General features: G+C 50.4%; 3 protein-coding genes across 3 annotated transcripts; all 3 read right to left on the reverse strand.

Annotated features, from left to right (window-relative positions):
* Positions 1 to 6,906: 6,906 nt before the first annotated feature.
* Positions 6,907 to 7,590, reverse strand: HRG_06739 (Integrase, catalytic core; the record flags this gene model as incomplete). Its single annotated transcript, XM_044865210.1, has 1 exon — positions 6,907 to 7,590. One exon carries the CDS (start codon positions 7,588 to 7,590, stop codon positions 6,907 to 6,909), a length of 684 nt encoding a protein of 227 aa, XP_044720150.1.
* A 1,639-nt stretch (positions 7,591 to 9,229) lies between these two features.
* On the reverse strand, positions 9,230 to 9,775 carry HRG_06740 (uncharacterized protein; the record flags this gene model as incomplete). Its single annotated transcript, XM_044865211.1, has 1 exon — positions 9,230 to 9,775. One exon carries the CDS (start codon positions 9,773 to 9,775, stop codon positions 9,230 to 9,232), a length of 546 nt encoding a protein of 181 aa, XP_044720151.1.
* Positions 9,776 to 17,595: 7,820 nt separating this feature from the next.
* On the reverse strand, positions 17,596 to 22,532 carry HRG_06741 (DDE superfamily endonuclease domain-containing protein; the record flags this gene model as incomplete). The annotated part of the gene is made up of 6 exons (XM_044865212.1): positions 17,596 to 17,728; positions 17,757 to 18,072; positions 18,513 to 19,570; positions 19,629 to 19,756; positions 21,560 to 21,964; positions 22,014 to 22,532. 6 exons carry the CDS (start codon positions 22,530 to 22,532, stop codon positions 17,596 to 17,598), a joined length of 2,559 nt encoding a protein of 852 aa, XP_044720152.1.
* Positions 22,533 to 24,149: the final 1,617 nt, after the last annotated feature.

Below are 24,149 nucleotides of genomic sequence, written 5' to 3' on the forward strand. Positions count from 1 at the left end.
CCACATGTACAAGTAGTGCTCGCAGCGGCAGTTTCATTACAGCCGACATGATCGATTCCACTGTCTGCTGGCATGTGGCAGGATTTAAGTGCCTCGTTCACATAGGTAAGTTCTTCCAATTCGATGTGACCTTCGAAAACGGGATCACAACTGGAGTCGTCGACATTGTATTCGCGAATATATTTCGGCCCGGATTGACCCTCTCCGCCCTAGGCTGACCAGCCGGTGAGTTTGTCGCTATTTGCTTCTTTACTTGCCATGGCGCTGTGGACGGGGAGAGTGTGGAGAAGGATGGAAATACGTGACGAGGATAGTGTAGAGGTAGGATGAGGAGACGAAGACACATGGAGTCGGAATGTATGGTCTTTATAGGCAAACCCTCGCGTAAGGACATCTCGTGATCTTCTCCTACACGGATGTCGTTCCTGTGATGTCGGCGCAATGGAACTTCGCCATGTATGTGGTTAGGGGGCACCTCCGCCTATTTTCGTTCTCCTGCGGGTATGCGAGTCGCTGTGGGCAGCCCCGGAAACGGTGTGATACGAGACGCAAATCCAGAAGCCCAAGCCATTCTCCGTCCGGCGTATCTGGCTACCATCTAGAGGCTAGCTCTAGACCGCGCCGTCACGTCGCAATTCATCGCCGAGCAGACCTTTGAGCTGGCAGCCCTCCACCCGCCGCACTGACTGCTGTCCACGACTGGCTCGCCGCCATACCGCCGTAGGCTCCGCCTAGCAAGCCTCCGGGTCGAGAGATGTACGATGAGGTGACAATGTGCTCCAATCAGAAGCGTCTGCGGCTTTGTGAAGCGGTATCAATCTGACTGATGATGGATCAGTGGATGAAGTCGTTTCCCAGACGTGGCGGCCGGTCTATGGTCCAATGGCCTGCGTGCTCCTCTGCACCCATGCCAGTATCGAGAGATACTTGCCCCGTTAGGGCCAACAGGCGTAATGAAGAGGCGATCATTCAGTGCGAGATAGCACGTATAATGGAACTTGTAAAGGCAAATATTGCTCCCGCTGATCGGTTGGAAAGCTCTATAGCCCCGCCAGGCAGTCATTGTAACGCCTCCCATGTCTCCGCTTGTAGTGGAAACGCAGCTGGGCTCGCGCGAGGTGTCATCGTCGTTCGCCGGTGAATACAACTGCCTGACGCTTGCTGGTTTGTGCGAGGCTGTCGTCCTGTGAGAGCTTTCAAGCTTAGATGGGGTCGTGCCTCGGGTTGTCAGCCTGAGTATCGACACCGCTTTCGAAGTCGTCGTTATTGTCGTTGTCATTGCCTCATTTTCTGGGAAGCGATACTTCTGGCAGGGGTCGGCCAGGCAGGGGGACTCTGCTCGCAGGGACTTGGCTGGCCGCGGTTGTGATTGTGCCGCCGGTATGAGCCTTTGAACATGTGCCTTTGGACATCTAGTAGCGGCTCTATCCTATGGCGGAATAATGGTGAACTCAAGTGAGTGGTTGGCGGATGATTGGTACTGTAGGACAAAATTACCAGCTGTCGCAAAAGAGAAGTTCGGGGGAGAAGGCTGGGTACAGAAAACGCGGGTGTCGCTCCTAGACCCTTCCGCTCATCATGGGTGCCTGGATTCCCGTTACCGTACCTGCGGCCGATTCTGGCTTCACAACAGTGCAGCAAGTCCTCGTCTTGGGCGATTGACAGCATCCTAGCTTCTGGCTGCTTGGTAGTACTGAGCTGTCCTGCAAGTCATCGGGCGGCCACGGCAACAGTCTGGTCAGTGCACGATACGGGCGATATACGGATCTGTTGAGTATCTGGCGAAAAGAGGCTGCAGAGTCAGACTTCGTTGGGTGCCTGCAAAGAATGAGGAGTTCACCCTTGGGCCACCGGCCAAAATGCAAGCGAAAAGAGCGACGCGAGACGAGTGCATCGCCGAACCAGCAACGTTTCAAGCAAGATCAACGACGTTACGACTGCTGCTCAACGAAAACGCTCGCGTTCGTCAGATCCCGAAGGGTTGGAAAGCACTCAAAGCGCATCGATAAGGCATTGCCGGGCAAGCACACCCGCAAGTTGTACGACGAGCTAACAAGAAAGGAATCCGAAGTGTTGATACAACTTCGAACTGGCAAATCGCGGCTGAATAGCTACCTCTGCAAAATCGGGGCGGTGGAATCGGATGAGTGCACTTGTGGGCAGTCTGCAGAAACAGTGGAGCATTTCCTCTTTCGATGCAGAAGATGGACGGTACAACGAGAGACCATGCTGCGATATGCGCGCGGAAAGGTGGGAGACTTGTCTTTCTTCCTAGGAGGCAAGGCAGAGTCAGACGACGACAAGTGGCAACCTGATATTGGGGCTGTGCGTGCGACGATACAGTTCGCATTGGCGACAAAACGCTTCAGTATGGACCGTTAACGGGCCATGTACTGATCAAGAACAACCATACTAACACAACAGCCTTCAACTTGGCAGACCGCGCTTCAGTCGTTGAAGGTAGGACGCTGAACACTTGGAGAAACTGACCTTCAAGCAGGCCTGTCATGTCACAGCGAACGAGGCTGGAAACAGATGGAAAGAAGCGTTGGGCTTTAGGTGAGGAGAAACCATGTATAGTAGGTACGTAGCTTAGCGTAGTGGCTCTATGGGGGAACCCTCCGGGCGTAATACAACCAAAAAAAAAAAAAAAGGGGGGCAGTTATCCATCCACCACTTTCTACTATCCATCCACCAAGGTGGGGGGGATGAGAGTCCTGGCCGCTCTAATTGGCTATATCCGCGCGATCTACTCTAAGTACTCTATACCTACAAGGCATCACTCCACGTTCGCTCGGGGCAAAACCCGAGCTGCTCAGTAAATTTAGAGGGCATTTTCTCTTCGGCGGCGCTTATAAGCAATTGCCAATCCGGCACAGCAGGCTGTTGTGCCGGACTTAGAGGGCTCAATTTGGTAACCCTTGGTAGGTACTCGGTACTTCCCTACGCAAATTTGGTGGATGGATAGTAGAAAGTGGTGGATGGATAACTACCCCCAAAAAAAAAGTGGGTGCTGATCACCATCGCGGACAGATCACCAAAACGGACACTTTTCTGTAACACCTCCTTGCCAAGGCGCGTATATACGGCAAAAATGGCCAAATCTCGCGATTCTACTGTCGAATTACGTGTAGAGGAGGCTTTGGGGACCTAGATGCGCACCCGGGTGCGAAGCCTACAACTGTCGCGCGACAATTTTGCAGTTCCTCGCGCGCGACTCCTCCGCCGCATTGACGGCATCTTTCCTCGCGCCGGTAATCCTGCAATAAATACGAAGCTCTCAAAGCCAGAAGAAACGGCACTCTGTCGGTATATCGATCGCCTTGATCGTATCAACTTACCTACCCGAAAAGCGTTTATTCGAGATACTGCCAACTACATTCTCCGAGCTAGGGCCTCGCGCGCGGAGCAGGCCGATCCTCCGACCGTCGGCAAGAAGTGGGTGGATAGGTTCATCAAACGGCACAAATACGACATCGTGCCATCTCATGTATTAGACGCTAATCGGCAAGCCTCTGAGGATCCGGAGGCTATAAATTCTGGTTCTTGAAGTATAAGGTGATAGTGGCAGAGCACGGTATTGTCGCAGACGATATATGGAATATGGACGAAACAGGGTTTCAGATCGGCGTTGGAAAGGATCAAATGGTCGTTACCAAACGGAGACGAGCTCATTACTTCAGCCTTCCTACAAACCGCTAAAGAGGAGGACTTTAATCCGGAGCTTAAGAGGACTCTAGACCAGTTTGTCCGCGGAGCCCTTACTCAGGGGACGGAGCTTCTCTATACAATGCGGGACTTAAAACTCACGAAAATGGCAGAGGAAGTTACACGCCGTCGTCGGAGCCAAAAGAACCAGCAACTAAAAGCTGGCGGAGTACTCACAGTCGACCACACTCGCAAGATTGTTAGGCAGAAGGACGATGATGCTCTGGAGAAGGCTAGGAAAATGGTCGAACGCGCCGACGCGCAGATGAGAAATATGTATAAGAAATGGTTTGGAGAAGCCGCAAAAGTCGCACGTAAATACCGGCTCGACGGACGGCTCGAACCATTATATATAGTTGACCAAGAGGGCAATGGTCGGTCCTTACGTAGGGGGGTAGAAGGTAGATACCACAGAAAAGTGTCCGTTTTGGTGATCTGTCCGCGATGGTGATCAGCACCCACTTAGTAGTAGGATTTATTTCGCCCGGAGGGAGGTCCCTATAGGGCCTAGACGCTCTGGCTATTGACGGTTCGATACACTGATGCATTACACCCCAAGCCCCACTACGGGCGACTGTAGGCCAGACTGTCTCAAAACGCATTTTGGGCTGTGGGCACCCCGGGGTTAGATTACCCGATCGGGTCTAAGTGCAACTGGGTAACTTGTATATACCGATACTCTTCTATTAGCATAGGGCATTGAAAGAAATGAAAGTAAGCGTTCGCTCTGCGCATTGGTACACATTTTCAGTGCTTTTCTCCTTCTACGATATCATTGAGCCCGAATAGCGCTTTACTCAGTTAAACAAATATGCCTCGACCACAAATTGATCTTTCCACAGTTCAGGAGGAAATCACCGGCTTGCATCGAGATGGATCCTCTATTAATACAATCCGTACGCATCTTCTCGAGCATCATCAGCTTCAAGTAAGCCGCGCCAGTCTCTATCGATCGATCAAAGACTGGGGACTTCTTCGTCAAGCACGTACGATCACTTCAGATACCTTACGGGACCGAATTAGGTCGCTATTCTTTGATGAATGTCTTAGGATGATTTCATGCTTAAACGACTTAGAGACGAGGGGTTTACGATCTCAAAGTTCCGTCTTGAAAGAATTCGGCTTGAAGAGGGCTCTACCGCCGCCAATCCTGAAGCGCTCCAAGTCGCAAGGAACGCGCCCGGTCCTTTTTAACAGCCAGGCACAGATCTCTACAACGCTACAAGGACATGGCCGGAACTATCTCTATACGTATATGCGCCAGCAACATCATATTATTAGTCGTGATGCCCTATACGCAGAGTATCGAGACTTCACGCCTGAGAACGTTAGGGAACGATGGGGACGAACACGTTACACACGACGTGACTTCTCTATCCATGGCCCAGACTGGGTCTGGTCTATTGATGGCTACGACAAACTTAAGAATTGGGGTTTTGAGATCTATGCTGGTATTGACGCGTACTCACGGTATATTACGTGGTTTTACTGTGGGTTTTCGTCCAGTACGAGCTGGAACGTTGCAAAACAGTACCTCCACGTACTAAACCAGCGGCACGCTATGCCTCGTATCTTGCGATCGGACCATGGTAATGAGACATCCCTCTTATGCGGGATACATTATTACCTATCCGGCATGCGAACGAAGGAACAGGGCTCTGATCTCGTCCCAATTGCATTTGGAGACTGCTGGTACTTTGGCCGAAGCATTCATAACACCCGGATTGAGAGCTGGTGGCATCGGTTAGGCAGTAATCGTGCTGGGTTCTGGCGAGTAAGTATAATTTTATCCATCATCTACCCTAGTTATACTAACTCTCCATTAGCAATACTTTCAATGGCTCACCGAACATGGCTTATTTGACAGTAGCTCAAGGGCGGATCGAGTGGCAATTCTCTATATCTATATGGATACTATCCGTCAAGAGCTAGTCCAATTCGTTCATATGTGGAACAGTCATACTATTCGACATCAGCCAAATCGTCCACACGTTCGAAGCGGGCAACCTACGGTCTTATATCATCAGCTTGATTCTGCTGGTGAACAGAATTATGCCGAGGAGATCCCACCGGATCGGCTTCGCATATGCACCGAGCTTTTCGATGAGGATACCACGAACCTAGACGACTACCTACCGCTTAAAACTAAAGAGATATGCGATTATTTGGTTCAATTAAGCATTGGAACTATATCTTCAAGTCCTCCGAACCCGGAATATCCATGGCTTGACGAGTACAACTCGCTCCGGACACATCTGCATCAGTATATTACTGATCAGAAGCAACCGGAAGTCACGTTACTTAGTCGCCCAGAAAATGGTCGGGACCGACTACAACAAGTCTTATCACAGTCTAATATTAGCCTAGACGATCTTGAACAGTTGAGTTTTAGGAGTGACGATGGTAATTAAAGAAAAAAGCAAGTGAACGGTTAAGATTGCGATTTTACATGAGCTTGACGACGTGTAACCATTTGCTCCCTATAGTCCCGTCCGCGTTAGAGATACCATCTTCTTGAGTCTCGCCTTCCTTGATATCCTCTAAGACCTGACCTGGGCTCCCTAAATCTGACTTAAAGTCCTGTGAAAAGTCAAAATCCGCCTCAGATGCTACTTGTATCGTAGATTTATTCTCGGCCTCCTCCTTGATAGCCTCTACCTTAAACTTCTTGCTTGTATTCTTCGGCGTCGGTTTAGTCTTAGGGAGTTGCTTGCGTTTCTTCGGAGACGCACTCTTTTTAACTAAAGGTTCGTTCTTGGCGCTAAGAATATGTGCGGGTTCGAAGAGGTCGTCTGGGTTGTTGTCGCTCTCGTAAGAGAACAAAAGATTAAAGAGTACTTAAAAGGTGATGCAATCGCCTTGTTTGGGATATCGCACGGAGGATGAGCAAGTGGGCATAAAGATCAGGGACTGGAAGACTCTTGATTCTGCTATCTAAGGTGGGAAAGAGGCGAGATCTTTATAGACTGCCTGAATATGAGAATGGAAGGAATGGTAGTGAATGGAAGCATCTGATCGGATCATCTGGAAGCCACTGATGCGTTGATGATGCCTCCTAGAAGTTTCTGTGGGGAAATGTGGAAACGGACTGTGCGAATAGGGGGTCAGACTGTTGGAGGCTGATATCCTATGTGTGACATACCCCCCCAGGTTGTGCTGGCTAGTGGGCAGTGCAAACTGAAGAAAGAAACTAGATCCCTAGCAACGTAGAGATATCGACGAGACCGAGTTGTTTGACGAAAGTAGCAAATTTCTGGCCTGGCAGAGCTTTGGTGAGCGGGCTGAGCGCCGTGGCTGAGTCACTCGGACCGGGGTCCGGTGTCGGATATGGGTGCTGAATGTCATGAAACTCATCCTGATCATCCGAGTCCTCATGATCAGATGGTTCGGGTTGTACCACAATCGTGGTGGCGTCTCCTTGGTCTGAGGTTGAGGAGATTGCTCAACGGGGTCAGGTTCAGGTTCATCGATTTGAGTGGGGATTTCCTCGTAATCCGACTCGTCCTCGATGTGGGCTGGAAGCTGTACTTCCACGCGCTGTGGGATAGGTTCTGGTGGCTGATCATTTCCGTCATAGAAGATGCTTTCATTGAAGGTCACATCTCGGACCCTTCGGACTTCTGATGTGGACGGAATCCAGATCCTGAAAATGTTCGTGGAATCATATCCAACGAGATAACCGATTTCTGTGTGAGGGTCGGTCTTTAGGTCCTTCTTCTGTCTGTTCTGAAGGGCCTGGGGTGTCAAGGGATAGGCTCTGCAGCCGTATGCCTTGAGAAACGTGATGTCAGGCTGGTCTTGCTGGTAGCCTATGTCTCTGTTGTTGTCTCGCAGCCACTGATGAAGCAGCTGGAAAGGCGTTCGGAAGCTGTGGTTCTGCATGGGCGATCTGTTGTGCAAAAACACTGCTGCTTTCCAAGTCTCTGGCCAAAGATCAGATGGTAAATTGGCATCAATTCCCATTGTTCTGGCCTGGGCAGATATTACCCCCCCAGATCGCTCTGCAGAACCGTTTTGAGCGGGAGTGTAAGGGGCAGAAGGTTCATCTTGAATCCCTTTCCTCGATCCAGCTCTCATACGCACTCTGAAGAGAACGATCGTTATCACGGTGGATAATGCAAATGTTGAGATTCCATTGGCGTTGAACCATTGCCTCGTGGTTTCTCAAAGCAGTCATAACGGACCCTTGTGTCGCGTCATTCAGAAGGTAGATGAAGATCATGCTTGTAAATTCATCTTTGATAAGAAGAACAGCTTCCTTGCCGTTGAATGAGGTGTTCATACTGAAGATATCAACGTAGATTCTCCAGAATGGTCTGGGGCTCGGTTTTGGGGGGTCGGCGAGAGACGACCTTCTTTTCCCTCCCCAGGGAACACGCGGTGCAATCGATGGTAACTGGGCCTTTGATCTTCGAACCCGTCGTGTTCTCAACAAGATGCTCTAGGGCTTGAGCGTTCAAGTGACCTAGGCGCTTATGCCAAAGCGTAGCATCTGCTGTTTTCACTGTGCGAGGTGCAGATGAAGATGTGAAATTGGAGGCGTGAGAGTCCTCCTTAATCGGGTTGAACTCGATGACCGGTTGACGAAAGCGGCGTTTCGTATGAAATATAATCTGATCGTCTTTAGAGACGCGTCCAGATAGTGGATTCCAGTTGTATCCCTTCGCAAGAAAGCGGTCGAGGATGCGATGTTGGTGTGGAATTTTGGCACGAAGGCAACTTCGTTGAGCTGAAAAAGTCCTCCTTCTTCAAGCTTCATACGGACTGTGCCGTAGCCAAGGATCTGAAGTTGACTATCGCCTGCAAAGAGCTCTTTTGGCTCTGCAAGGGCGGTGTAGTCAAGAAAACGGGATCGGTTGTTGCAAATGTGTGTGTCTGATCCGGAATCAAGGATAAAGGAGTCATACAGCGGGTAGACTGCCTTTCCCGTCGAGAAACTGGTTGATGGAGGGGTTGAGGAGGCGGTGTGTTGTCAGGAGCTGGTAGAAGACCGGCAAACGCTGTGCCTTTAACGGAGGAGTCGGACGATTTCTCCATTTCCTTCTTCTTGAAGTCTTGTGCTTTCTCCGTCATCTTCTTTGCCCATGGATTGAGTCGAGGATTTCTTGATCTTCTTCTCAACCTTCTGATCAGGAGTCCAGCCATCAGGCCGAGCTGATTTGATGAGATAGAAGCAATCTACGAAGCGGTGATATTCTCCGCAGACACACATAGGAACACCATCAGCGTTCTTGCTTGAAGACCACTTAGGCTTGTCCTCTTCCTCTCCGATTTCTCTCCTTGCCTTGGAAGGCAGCTCCGAATGATCCTTTGCTGTTGTTGGCGGCCTTGATTCGGTGAGCTCGTTCAAAGATCTCACTGATCTTAATGCCGTCCGGGAAGTCCGTCTTCCAATCAGGCTTGCCGAATACGGCCTCGTCTTCCATTTTGTTGACCCAATAGTCTGTGAATGGGGCGTTGATGGACGAAACAGCCTGTAGGAAATCTTGGGTAGGGCGAAGGTCCTGGACATCAGGAAGCCCTAATTGCTTTGCCTCAGTGAGGACTTTCTGCCATTGGGTGACCCAAGCTTCGATCTTGGTCCTGTTTGGCGACTGAAGGGTGGAACGATAACGCTGAACAACTTCCTCTCGAGTGCCCAGTCGGTTGGGGCCACACGAGCCTGAAGCAAGGCAAGTTGCTTTGCAACGTCGTGTTCCTCGGCAATGGTGCTGTAGTAGTTGCCGATGGTCTTGACGATGTGTTGTTGAAGGCTGGCGAGTGCCTTCACTTGATCCCTATACCCTTGAAGCTTCGAGCGGTATTGGGTGTGGAGGAATTCGAGACGGCGAAATTCCTCCGAGGTCAGATCCACGAGATCAGATGCTTCGTGGTTGATTTGTCGGAATGTTGGTTCAACTGGCTGCTGAAGAACCGGCTTACCCTCCTTGACGGCAGGGTCCAGAAAGTCCCAAAGACTGTGGGACGTGGCGAATTTCTTGATGATAGAAATCCATTGTTTCCAGTCGCAAGGGCCGTTGAGCACGGTGCCCTTGGAAGAGCCATCAAGATCTAGAGCTGAGCTCATTGTGGAAGCTATTCTGCGCAGCGGAGTGAACAAGAATAAGATACCCAGTCAGTGGCAGACCGGGCTCATAACTATCGCACGGAGGATGAGCAAGTGGGCATAAAGATCAGGGACTGGAAGACTCTTGATTCTGCTATCTAAGGTGGGAAAGAGGCGAGATCTTTATAGACTGCCTGAATATGAGAATGGAAGGGAATGGTAGTGAATGGAAGCATCTGATCGGATCATCTGGAAGCCACTGATGCGTTGATGATGCCTCCTAGAAGTTTCTGTGGGGAAATGTGGAAACGGACTGTGCGAATAGGGGGTCAGACTGTTGGAGGCTGATATCCTATGTGTGACAGGGGAAATCGAGCGAAAAAGGTCAAGCAGGGATGTCGTCTCGTATGCTTGTGATGGATAATACGAGATCGAGCCTGGATTGTTTGCTAAGCAAGCTGATAGGAGCTTCCAGTCGCGATCGATTAAAGTCTCGTCGTTAATGGCTCTGCGAATAATCTGTTGAATCATGTCGGAATGTGACGGGAATTGCTTGGCTGGTTCGGAAAAGAAACAGTGTGTAACCTTCCGTACAAGACTAGGATATCCTACGTGATACTTCTTTACAGGCAATCCTTTATTATCGATGATTCTAAAGGACGCACAATAAAAGTTCACCGTTAGATCGAAGGGCTGGAGCATTGATCGCTTTCTTGTTGCCTGCGCACTCTCAGAGCGATGGGTGTTGCCCTCGTTCGTGGCCGTAACGAGTTGACGTAATCCATTTGTAGACTTTATAGCTGGGACTGTCATCGCAGGAGCTATCTGTCGTTCTGTTTGACTATCGTCGGAAGTGAGATCGATCGTCTGCGCGTCATGGTCGTTGGATCTCGAGCTTTGTATATTCGTCCGGACGGGAACTTGTCGAGACTGTCGGGTAAGGAGATTTCCGCAATAAAGACAGACTGTCCATAATGGTTGACTAAGGGATACTGCCCGATGGGAGTATCCCGTCGCCGTACAAGTATCATCAGCCATTGCCTCTTAATAAGTTAATGACGAAGAGGTGGTAGATGTGCGAAGTAAACGAATTTTTCTTCGTAATCTTAATGGAATACTTTTAGTTTCAAAGTGTGTAGAGCATAAATGCAGATAAGGAGTGGAGTTTATTTAGTCATCATTATATGAGTTGTGTACCATTATCTCAACCCATTCCTGGAATTTTCTCCCAATTATCTGCCACTGCCGAGGAGTAATTGACTGTAGGTCCTCGCTTTCTTGGGAATAGCTATAGTTCTCCTCTGTTTGATGATGACCTAAGACGATTATTAGTTGAATCTTTTCCTTTTCTTTTATAGGTAGAACTAGAGTGTTACAGTGTAGTTTGCATAGCGACCCACGAGATGAGTACGTGCAATTCGCGCATGCACCTGACCCTAGCATTTCCAGAGTGTAACAGCCTTGAAACACCCCATTCCCTTTATACACTGGACACAGGGAGCTTTCGGCTGATCACCGAATATAAATATCAAGGCGGCATCGAGATGTTGGCTTCGTGTAAGCTTAAGTCGATGCGAATGTGATATACCTTGCCTCGCCTTCGTATTGAGACATATAAAGCGTTTAGGGGCTGTAGATGCTAGCAATCTCTCGACCTTGGACGAACGGACTTGATACACCTTAGACAACGCCCATGATGTAAGTTCAATGCTAGTTATTGGTTGTTGTGCAGTAGGAGGAATTGATGGGAGGAGAATACTGTCAATCGTGATAGCTTGCATTTTTAATATTCGTCCACGCAAAATAAAGTAGGGGGAAGAAAGAAACGTGACTGTAAAGATCTGCTATAACTTCGTCGTATATGCAATTAACCCTGCTTCTGCTAAGCCGAATATTTAAAAATGGGCCATAACTGTCGGTAGGTCTCTACACAGGCCTGCGTGCAAATCGCAATGGTATGTGTAATCGTTGATGTCTGTTCTAGAAAGGGGGAAGAGGGGGCAAAGGGCACGGAGCTAGCTATGTGTCCTCCGCTATCCTCAACTGCACACGTGAGAGCGCACGTGACCTATCTAGATGGGTACAATGGATTACTACAATTCCCACACTGGCAACTTTTCTTTTGTGGTTGCAATCGCTGTAACGAGCAGGGAAAGAGAGGGAGAGACCAGCTGCAGTGGTGGCAATGTCAACAGGCCCAAAAGTGGGGCCATAATGAAAAGAGGGGAAAAGAGTGTATTGGGGTCAAAGAGGTGAACAGTCGAAGAAGATTTGGAAGACTTGTCGGTGACAGGAACTGTTTGATTGTGTATACCTTGAACGTAGCGCTGATGCTTGAACGTAGCGCTGGTGCTAATCAAATGCGTTGGAGTCAACCGTATCTGGGGTTCTTCTTCTTCCTGGGTAGGGGTCTGAAGGATGTGGAACGTGATCCTTCCGACTGGTGTTTTGAGGGCGATGGAACCAATCGAGTGAGTGGCTTCGCCGTGTCCAAATGTGATGGTAGCCTGGCCGGAGGTTGAGCTGTCTAGGGCTACAGAGGGGTCTTCTCGTTGTAGAGCAATGTACTGAGAGTGACCGGCTGTAGAGACTTTTGCTGAACCTGTGTCAATCATGATGCCTGGGAAATTGTCCACTGAATATTGATCTTCAATGACGAATTGCTAGGCGGGAACAATGGTTTGATCCGTCCGGTAGACTTCTCCATTGTCTAGGGTGATTGTTGGTGCCATTGTCAGGTTCTTCCCATATGTCGTCGGTAGTGAGTTCATCAAGCTCATGACCTTCGTAGTCTATAAGATAGGCTATGAAGTTTGGAGGTTGTATGCCTGTGAATTGACAACGTGCGACATATTGGTCCTTGGCCTCTTGTCGTTCTTCTGCAGAGTGTTTGGTTGACCAGCAACCTTCTTGTCCACAAACAAAGCACTTTTGGTCCAATTGCGATTGGTGTGGCTAGGGTGTAGTTGCTATGGCTTGAGGGCCTGTAGCTTCCACGGTTGTAGCCTTGTCCATATCCGCGATTGGGTCGTTGTCCTGAGTATCCGTATCTTCCTCGTACGCGGTTGTTATGGTATCGGCGATCGAGGTAGTACTGATTGTTCGGATTCGTTGGTCCAAATGATCCGTCAGGGCTTTGCAAGTACTGAGGGTTTGTCTGTCGGGCAAGGTGGGTCTCAACGGAAGATCGTAGATCTGCAAAGAGGGTCTCGATCTTTGCTGCAGGTTTGAAGAGGGCGTGTTCAAGTTCGGGTACACCACGGCATGCGATGATAAGCGTAGTACGCAGTGGAATGTTTCCTGCGTAGTCAGGGCCAAGGGCTCTCTGACAGAGTTGTAGCTTATCGAAGAGTAGTTGAAGGACTTCGTGGAGGGATTTGGAAGCATCTTGGGCACGAATCGAGTTGAAAGTGGTTGTGGTCCAATCTGTATAGTAATGGACATGGTTAACTTCCGTGTCAAAGTGTTGTTTGATGCTGTCGTATGCCTTCCTAAACGTGGTAGTCCATTCGATCTTGTCAATGTAGAACGTTTGTGCTCTTCCAGCGAGGATTCGGGGGAAAAGGGCGTGAAATTGTGACGGTTTCACTTGGATGTTGTAGCAGATACTCATGAAGATTCGAGTTTCTCATCGAGGAGGTCGTACGGCTCTCCTGTGTAGTTCTGGTCCTTATCCCAGAGCTTCATGAACATATATTGGGTATCTGCGTCAACAGTGGCATTCGGGGTATCATCCGGGGAAGTTTTGTATATGCGTCGAGATGCATATGCTCGGACGGAGGTTTAGGTGGGGGTTTGGGCGGATTGGACGAGTTCGGGGTGCTTGAAGCGGTGGGTTGTCGGATGGGCTGTACGAGAGTTCAAGTTAGGTGCATCTTGGGTCAGAGCGGAAGTCGTGGGAGGTGATGTTGTTATCGGTAGTGCCTCAGTGATGGGTTCCTGGGCAGGTGGCTTCGTTAAGGTCTTAATGGGCTGTTGTTCGTTAAGACTGTAACGGGTGTTGCTACTGGTGGCGATTGGGGTTCTCGGGAGAAGTTAGGCATTTGATCCTGTTGCTCGTAACTTATAAGCGGTCGTCCCAATGTCAAAATCCATCTCCATGTACTCTCGTTCTGGCCATGCAGGTCGGTCCTCCACAGTTTGCAACATGATGAATTGGGGTGCAAAAAGGCCATTTTTCCGTCCTGTATAGATGCCACGTCTCCTTAGAAGTAATCTAAGGGCTCTCTTGTAGTCCATATGTACCCGGTTCCATATGTCTTGGTTCCAGCCTTCGAAGTGTTGTTGGAAGTGGTCAGGATGTCGTCTCCTTCTAGGCGTTCGAATTGGGCATTGGACATGAACCTAGCGGCGTACGTCGTAACTGCGATCTCATCTTCCTCGTCAGGTTTGATGTCTTGTCCCCAAAGGGTAACATCAACTTTATCGAATACGGATGTCTGGATAGCTAGTCCTTGCATCCGTTCGCTCAATTGTTCGAGCTGAGCGCTCTCGTTCGGAGTCGTAGCTCGGTCGGTCGGGGTCATCGTTGATCAAGTGAATGAGACGATGGAGTCGTATCTGGCTGTCGAAATACGTCTTTGTCGGGTCTAGTAACAACTGTTGATCGATGCCTTGCAGCCGATAATAGAAGTCGCTAGGCGATGTGGTCGCACTACTAATCGATGCCTTGCAGCCGATTAATAGCTTGGTAGGTTCTCCCAGATGCCTGGCAGCCTGAGATAGCCACTTAGCACAAATAACCTTCCTCAACCGATGCCTTGCAGCCGATCTTGAAGGTTAGCGATTTGTCTCTTCTTCCTAGCTGTCTGTGATCGACCAAGTCGACCACTGATCAGTGTCGGTAGGTCTCTACACAGGCCTGCGTGCAAATCGCAATGGTATGTGTAATCGTTGATGTCTGTTCTAGAAAGGGGGAAGAGGGGGCAAAGGGCACGGAGCTAGCTATGTGTCCTCCGCTATCCTCAACTGCACACGTGAGAGCGCACGTGACCTATCTAGATGGGTACAATGGATTACTACAATTCCCACAATAACCCTCTATGGTCACAGTAGGGTATACGTAATGACAAATTTTCTTCCCAAATGCGTTTTGAGACAGTCTGGCCTACAGTCGCCCGTAGGGGTGGGGTATGGTAACCATTAAGACCACTATGGCCTCACCTAGCTAGCTAGAGATCATCAACGAATACAACCACACAACTGCAAAGGCCTGCCAACAACTTCAGTAACAATCTGCAGCAAGTTTATTTGCCCAATCATCGAAAGGGGTCCCAATTCCATCCCTCATCGCCCCTCACTCTGCGCATATTGCGCCAACAAAGGGTCCGTCCTTATCTTCTCCCGTAGATTTTCCTGAGCGCAAATGATAAGCTCAATACTTCCGTCCGCCAATTTTGGAAGTATAATTTGCGTATGGGGATACAGGCCCATGTTCGGTGTCCTGCATGCCTCAATCTTGCCCAGAACACTACCCCATTCTATACCATACCAGTTAAAATCAGGCCATTTAGTAGAGAATAGGGTAAAGCCCGGTAAATCCAAGAAGCAGGAAGAAATTATTTTGCCGACATCGGGTTGCTTCTTGACAAATTCGACAACATCGGCCGCAAAGCCGCCCTTGAATTTGTAATGAATGTCCATGAGAGCCCCACGAATTGACGACGTAATCTCCGGAAGGCTGTTTGATGAGATTATTGTACTGATAGGTAGTTCAATTTGCCCGTAAGTCAGAAAACATCCCAATGTGGCTGGGTGGACAGGAGGGCTCATCCTGGTGCGGCCGCCAACGCAAGTATGAAGGATAGATGTGTTACTATCACCTGCAGCAGGTGTCTGTGAGAACCGTGCGCCAATTACTGTCTTCCAAGCCAGAGCAGTGAGTGCGTCGGTGGTCGAGACATAACTTGGTGATCCTGTGGGGGGATTTTTTGGTGAAACATCTTGCTTTAGGCGTATGAGAGCCTCCGGGCTGAAGCGGAAGACTTGCCCCCGATATTCCTCGACGTCGAGAGACTCTTGCAGTTTTGCACATGCAGAGTCATCGAGGATCGAGAATTCCGGATGGTCCTTGGCATGTCCCTTATGTCCTTGTGAGGAATAGTTGGGATCGAGCATGGCATTTCTGCCCTCTAGCAACTGCTCGTCGGCTGCCGCTGACGACCCCGACATGTCCCATCCCTCGGCGCGACGACACTCCTCGGCCCAAATTCCAAGAAAAGTATTCACAGTAATCGCGTCAAAAATCCCGTGGTGTAGATTAACATTCAGCAACAGACCCTCATCAAGGAAGTTTGCTTGGGCCAAAATAGCTGGCCAGTTCTTACCGCTCGGCGACCAGATTGGGGTTCGACAGAGGAGTCCCGGTTGAAATGCGGAAAGAGGAAAACGTTGAGCTTTGAGGTCCGCATATGACATTGGGAAAGCACCTTGATTCCTCAAGTCGTTCACCTTGATCAGAATTTTGTTGGAATCTGGTTTCTGCCGCTTCAACGCATTTGCTTGAGCTGATTGAGCGTCTGGCACAAATTCGCTGTCGAAAAGCGGGAAGCGCCTCTTCGTGGCATCAAGGCCAGTGCGAAGGATTCGTGTTACGGCGAGGATGTCGTAAGATTTGGGAAGCTGGAAAGGAAAGATGAAGCGACTCCAGCATCGGGGAGCGATTTGCTCCAAAGGGGTCATCGCCGACAGCGCAGCTCGAACTGGAGACATTGCTAACTTGCAAAAAGTGGACGAATTTAGGAAAATATGAAGACACTCAACTGTAGGGTTTATGGTCAGTCCGACCTTTGGACTAACATCCAGGGATATATAACTCTTCTAGGGTGACCACGCTCTAGGCCCGTGGTGGACAGCAAATCCCGATGGTAGCCATGGAAATCCTTTCCTATACCGATGATAATGTGTCGCGAAGCACTGAGATCCTGAGTTGGGTATACAGCTAAGGGTCCTGTTAGGGCTAGTCAGAAGAGTAGTCTGCAGAGAGATTTGAGACAGCATAAGACACATAGGCTATTGGGAGACTGCATATACGAGGCCCAGAAAGCCTATATGCAAAGGAGGCTGGGAACGGAGCCCAGCCCCCTAGTACTTGTACCTACGAAAGGGGGGTATAAATAAGGAGCCTAGAAGAGGGCAGCGAGGGGAGGGCACAACAATACACACACACCCATCTGATCATATGCAAAGACACCTCTGTGACTACCTTTTATCCAGGGGGTGATTATCGATCCACCACTTTCTACTAAAAATCCACCATAGTGGGTCAATCTGTGGCTACGGCTGTGGCGAGGACCGGCCCCCGCAAAATTTATTTATGTGTACTCCGTACCTTCCCTACGAAGTACAGCCTCCATGGCGTAGTGGTGACACGTCTGGAGCCTCTGCGTCGCAGAGGGGTCGGTTCGAAGCCGGCTGGAGGCACCCCTGGGCGAACAGGGCACACCCGGGTTCCCGCCCGTCAACAGCGAACAGCGTCATGAGAAAACACAATCGGCGTACCAACCACCATCAATGACTAACACAACCACGCTTCAACTTCGACACATCGCGCTTCAGTTGCTGGGAATAGGATGCTGAACACTTGGAGAAATTGACCTTCAAGCAGGTCTGTCATGAAGCGAAAACAGTGGTACGGTTGGCGCAGCGTAAGATGATCTGTGGGGCTTGGGGAGTCAAGGAACAAACGTGTTGAACTGTACTCTAGACAGTGTAAAGGCCTTATAGGGACCTCCCTCCGGGCGAAATAAATCCTACTACTACGAAGTACACAGAAAGTGAGGAAGGAAACTCATATAAGGGGGATCCGACGAACTCGACAAGAAGCCTGAAGCGAACGCCAGCTAGGCATTGAGGGGCCTCATCATGGAGACGCCGGCTGAGGCCGTGAATATGGTGGGGCGAAGCGCGTCGCCTGCGTCGACACCCGCGAAAAGATCGACACGCGTCGTGACTAACAGTATGCATCGGTCTGCTCTTGGGCGACTCTATTAGCCCCGTCGACGATAGAAACTGGTTGGAGAGTAACAGGGTTGGGGGTCCTGTCCTGTAAGGCGTGGATTCGTGCTGCGCTCCTTCCGTAGCGGCGGCGTTGGAGAGTCGGACTAGGGGCGAGGACGGCGTCTGCGCCGGTCGCCGGGGTGAGACACCGATCGGGCGGATCAGTGCCGGGGAGCTGGTTCGGAGCTGAGCCGCACGGGCTAGTGTAGCGAGGTTGGGCGGGGTATGAACACCCAGATCGAAGGGATCTGAGCTGGCATGCGAGCTCGTGGCAGATGCCATGGCCGCTGCCAAAGCCAGCGCGAAGCGCGGCTCAATGGCTTTGAGATGCAGATGTTAAGCAATTTGGTTGAAACTACGCTACTTTCTTAACAATTGCATGCCAAGAAAGTATGATGACAAAGGAAGGTGGAGGATCTGTAAATAGCTTAGTGTCGCGGCCCTCTAGGGTTGGTCCCTCCAGGCGGAATAAATTGCAATGCATTGCATTACTCTGCAGTGTATTGCGCCAACGCGGTGTCCGTCGTTATTTTTTCCATCAGATTTCCCTGCGCGCAAATGATAATCTCCACCCCCCCGCTTGCCAGCTTCGGCAGAATTATCTGCATATGGGGGAGGAGGCCTGTGCTTGGAGTCCTGAGTGCCTCAATTTTACCGAGCATATTGCCCCATTCCATATTGTGCCAGTCAAAATCGGGCCATTTGGTCGATAAGAGATTGAGACCCGGTAAGTCCAAAAGGGAAGTCGGAACTATCGCACCCAAATTAGGTTGTTTCTTAACAAATTCCATGATGTCGCCGGCATAACTGCCGTTGAACTTTTCGTCAATGTCCATAAGAGCCCGGCGGATTGCTGACGTGACATCCGGTAGACTGCTCGGTGAGATTATTTGACGAACTGGTAGTTGAACTTGGCCAAACGTCACGAAACAGCCCAATGTAGCTGGGTGGATTGGAGGTTTCAATCGGGTGCGGCCGCCAACGCAAATGTTGAGGATGGACGTGTCATCGTCCCGGACAGGTGTCCGCGAGAACCGCGCACGCATTACTGATTTCCAAGCCAGAGCTGTGAGAGCGTCTGTCGTAGAAATATAGCCTGGCGCGGAGGGACCGTTTCGTGAAACATCTCGCTTTAGCCTTACAAGAGCGTCCGGAGTGAAGTGAAAGACTTGTCCTCGATAATCTTCCGTATTGAGTCCAGGAACTTGGTTTGCGGGGTCCGTGAGTACCGTATATTCTGGATGATCCTCTGATCGGCCCTCAAGACCATTTGAGGCACAGTCAGAGTCGATCACGGCGTCTCTGTCCTCCAGAAGCCCCTCGTCGGTCGTTGCTGAACCCGACACGGCCCATCCCTCTGCACGACATTCCTCGGCCCAGATCCTGAGAAAGGTGTTGATGGTGAACGCGTCGAAAATCGAGTGATGAAGACAAACGTTTAGCAACAAACCTTCCCCGATGAAGTTTGCTTGGGCCAAAATAGCCGGCCATGGCTTGCCGATTGGTGACCAGATGTGAGTTCGACACAGGGCCCCTGGTTGAAATGCAGAAATAGGAAAACGTTTGGCTTTGAGCTCTGCATATGACATTGGGAAGGCCCGAGGCTCCCTTAAGTCCTTGACCTTAAGAGGAAGAACTTCGTTGGGATCGATTTGTTGCATCTTCAAGGCATTTGCTTGAGCAGATTGAGTGTCTGGGACAACTTCGCAGTTGAAAAGTGGAAAGCGCCGCTTTGTGGCGTCAAGACCAGTGCGAAGGACTCGTGATACAGCAAGAATGTCGTAATTTTTGGGAAGTTGAAAGGGGAAGACGAAGCGACTCCAACATCGGGGAGCGATTTGCTCGAGAGGGGTCAGCAGTGGTACCGCAGCTCGACCTGATGGCATTGCGGCCATGTTCATTATTGAGCCCATCTTGATGGCGGAGATTATCGCCCGGCAGACCGCGCTTCAGTCGCTGAAGGTAGGACGCTGAACACTTGGAGAAACTGACCTTCAAGCAGGCCTGTCATGTCACAGCGAAGGAGGCTGGAAACTGATAAAAAGAAGCGTGGGGCTTTAGGTGAGATGGAACCATGTACAGAAGGTACATAGGTTAGCGTAGTGGCTCTATAGGGGGAACCCTCCGGGCGTAATACAACTAAAAAAATAAAAAATAAAAAGGGGTGTGACAAAGGCCAGCTCCATAAGCCGTCCCGACCAATAGAACTGTCTGCCCAGACTCGACGCTCCCTAAGTTAATAGCTAGCTTTGCAAGCGACATGCATATGTAGCCATGACTGCACTTGTCAGATTCTAGGTGACGTCGGTAGATGGAAAAGACAAGGTGTGAGATAGGAACTTCAGCCCTCTACTAGTGCCAGTTGATGCTCATGTACCTTGAGGAATGAAAGGTTCTTCCTTCCACCTCCTTACCCCGCGATCCTCCACCACCCAACGCACGGACCGCAGCCCAGAGAGCAACTGTCTCAAAACTCCACGAACCAGCCACGTCATGGAGAAAGGACAAGACATGAGCCTCAACGTGGCACCAGTAAAAGTGTTCAAGTTCCAGAATCTTTGGGGCATTACCCCACTAGTGCAGCTGCGTTACAATGCATGTCTTGTCATGCCGCGGGATAGGTCCACTGTGCTTGATGCTTTCTTTGTATGCCACCAGTTAATTGATGGTAAGCTTTGCCTGTTTAGGCAGTGGCAGCCGCCTAGCGCTGGCAGGCAGCCGCAGCCACTTACTTAGGCTTTGATACGACATGCTTGGTGTCATGCAATAATGTAATTGGCTTGTTTCAATAGGTAGTCGACCTGACGAACTGATTGACAAGCAAATCTCACACAAAAACTAATACAGAAAAGGGAAAGTAACTTTATCCCAACGCCGGCCTCCTTCATTGTCTCGCGAAGGAGAGATCAAAAGTGGGCATAAATGTGAATAAAGGGACTTTTCGTAGGTAAATTCTCAGATTGTGGGAATGGTATTAGTAGTAGTAGTAGTAGTAGTAGTATTGATTACCCGTGCCACGCCCCACTTAATCTCGCGTTCGTTCCTCACCAGCTCCATAAGCTGGTGCTGGACACCGCAGTAGCCAGTACACCGCAATAGCCAGATTTTCGATTCCTCCAACTAAAATCGCTTCAGCCACCTCGTTCCCCGCTCAGAATCGCATATTTCCACCCTGGGTAGCCTTCCAGATGCCCTCCATCTACGAGCCTTTTTTGCTGCTTCTTCAAACCATCTCCTGCGCGCGCTGCGTGCCTTCAACTCCGCGGCCTCGACCACCTTTCTAGCCTTAGCGATTTGGTCTTCTTCTTTTTTCTGTACCATTTCACGGCCTTGGGCTACCGTCAAAACCCCTCCGGATTGCAGTTGCGTGTTCTTCATCGCCTTACGTTGTTGTTGGATGCGTTCGGCCATTTTGGTCCTTCCCAGATCTCTTTTGGTCTGCACAAGTTCGGTAGCCAGAGATAGTGATCCCCGAATAAAGCGACCCAAATCACGAGAAAACTCGGGATTTAGATCCTCGTCTTCTTGGAGTACGATCTCGAGTTTATCAGCTACTTTGTTTATTTGCCGAAGAGTCAGTGGCGTCTCGAATGGTGAAGAGTGTGGTTCTAAATTGGGGGGAGGAGTGGGCGTCTTTTTCGTCTGACGAGCCTCCAGCAGCTGGAGTACCGCTTGTGGATTCGGTGGCCAGATTCCCGTTTTTCGGAATGCAGAGCGAATAGTATTTTGTCTGAAGGCTTGTGATCGTACTTGCTGAATGCAGGAAAGAAATTCGAGTTTGGTTATATTGACAAGGCCGTCTCGAACCATAACTTCCAGCGCTTTGGCGTGGTAGTGCTTCAATGGCTGGAATACCACAACATCCAGAGGCTGGAGTAGATGCGTGAGATTCGGGGGCATACCGAATGGAATGATGCCGTGTTCGTCGCAATACTGAATGAATTGCCTTGTGTGGTGGGAGCCATGGCCATCGAGAATTAGCAGACGCTTCGAGCTTCTCGAGGTCTTTGCCGAATGCTTGTCAAAATGTTGAAGCCATTCCAGACTAATTTCGTCGTTTGAGTAGCCGGTCGATGTAGGTCGGATAGCTGTATCGGGATCTAGACCAGGTATCTGATACCATGAGGTCATGTGCATCTGTCCAGATAGGATTAAGAAAGCGGGAATGAAAGCTCCACCAGCCGAGATAGCCTCGATCGCAGTGGCAGACTCCTGTTCTCAGGATAGCAAAATAATGGGCTCTCTTTCGTTTAGTGACGACCAATTGATCTTTGCCAACTCCGATCCGAAATCCGGTCTCGTCCATATTCCAGATATCTTCAGGAGGTATACCCTTCTCTTGGATGACCTTGTGGAGGCTCTGGAAATACTGATTGACGCGGGTGAGGTCTTCGGAGGCTTGACGTTCTGAGTGGAGCTTCTTTTGAAGCTTCTTGAAGTAGCCGTGACGTTTGAGAAAGCGAGAAGTCCACCTGCTACCAATAACGAGATCGGCTTGACCAGATCGCTGATGCAAGATGTGATTTGCCGCATCGGTGACGAACTCTGGGCGTACCGCAAGGTTGATATTGTCAAGGCGATCGATGTAACGACACAAAGCCGCCTCTTCTGGTCGCGATAGCTTCAAATTCGTGGCTGGTCTGCCTGTTTTGGGAGGACGGCCTTCAAGGCGGTATCGCAATCGATTGCGTGGTACGCCGAATTCCCGAGCAACCGTGGCCACCTTCGCACCAGAAAAATGTTCAATATATCGAAGAGCTTCTTGGATACGTGCTTCCATCTCTGCAAGTCAAAGGATTGTGATCTGGTTGAAGTGTAGGTGATTGAAGTTAGACGGTGAAAATTCTGGCTATTGCGGTGTACTGGCTACTGTGGTGTCCAGCACCAGCTTATGGAGCTGGTGAGGAACGAACGCGAGATTAAGTGGGGCGTGGCACGGGTACCGTCTGGGACATCCCTATAAGGGCAAAAGACGTGCTAGGCTAGAGAAGACTAGATACATAGAATATCCCGAGTACCTGGACTAAGGACCGTGTGTAGCACCTAACCACTCCATCTAGCAATTCTGAGGCTCTGAGGCCGGTCGGAAATTCGGGGCCCTTCCCCCGTCAGCGGGTTCCAGGCACGGCAGTGAAGCTGTAATAGTAGTCAGTCTTTGGCCGAGGCCGGGTGACTGAGAAAGCCCACGAAGTCATGGGCCGGCCGCAAGCCCTCGAGGAGGGCCTACGGGGCAGAAAGAAAAGAAAAGAAAAAGGAAGCAGAGAGTGTAGCAATGTTAGTCGGGGATTCGCCCCGATGGCGATTGTCTTCTCCGCAGGAGCGTTCGATCCGGGCCACTTCGTGGTTATGACAGTCGGCGAAGTCCCCGTGCCTGCTCCTCGTAGCAAGCAGGTGGTGGAGGTGTTGTCGATTGGTGTGCAGCCCGGGGACACCCGGGTGAGGCCTTGAGCTCTAGGCTCTTGTAGCTCCTCGGGGCCCCGCGGCCCACCAGTCCAGAGGAAGTCGTGGCCGCTGGGCGGCAGAAAGGGCCGCAAGGCGGCAAAGTTCGGAGCCGCGAGACGGCAGAAGGAGGCAGAGCCGCAAGGCGGCAGAAGGCGAGGCCAGCCAGTAAAGGCGGCAGAGGGTGCGAGGCAGCGCGAGGCGTGCCAGGAAGGGCGAGAAGAAGTCGGGCCGCGAGGCGGCAGAAGAGGTCGGGGCCGCGAGGCGGCAGAAGTCGAGGCCAGCAAGTAAAGGCGGCAGAAGAAGGCGATGCCGCGAGGCGGCAGAAGGCGAGGCAGCGCGAGGCATGCCGTTATTCGAGACCAGCTTCCCAAGAGGAGACGAACTCTCCAAAGTCTGCCTTTGGTGCTTGCTAGAGCCCCGTTAGGGCTAGAGAGGCAGAAGCATGGTCGGGTGACCTGAAAATAATTATCCACTAACAGGCTGCTAACAGCCCGCAGAAGAGAAGAATTTTTACAGGGGAGAGTTGTGTGGGAATGGTAAGGGATTTTCCGATGATCTGCCGGATCTGGTGATCTGCCGGATTGCGGCGACTTCGCACGCTCAACATCAATCGACAATAGCTCAACAACAACGGTGCCAATTGACGTATCCTTTGATTTCCTGAATCATCAGAAGCAGTGAAAGTCTGGCATATATTTAGAACTTTTATCTAGGGGCAATGCGCTGCGGTGCTGACATCAAACCAAGCAACGGCCAAAATAGGATGCCGACAGATTGTGTAAGTCATTTCAGCCAATACAGCAAAAACAGAACATTATTGGCTTTCATCGTAGGCTTTAATCATGTGGGATTCTCCCATTCTATCCATAGTGCAGAACTTGGCTCAGGATACTGCAAAAATGGGGTTGGAAGGGCGAGCTGGATAACTTCATTCTACGCACCCGTAATGAGCCAG

The sequence above is a fragment of the Hirsutella rhossiliensis genome (assembly GCF_020360975.1).
Source record: "Hirsutella rhossiliensis strain HR02 chromosome Unknown scaffold00006, whole genome shotgun sequence".
NCBI classification, from domain to species: domain Eukaryota; kingdom Fungi; phylum Ascomycota; class Sordariomycetes; order Hypocreales; family Ophiocordycipitaceae; genus Hirsutella; species Hirsutella rhossiliensis.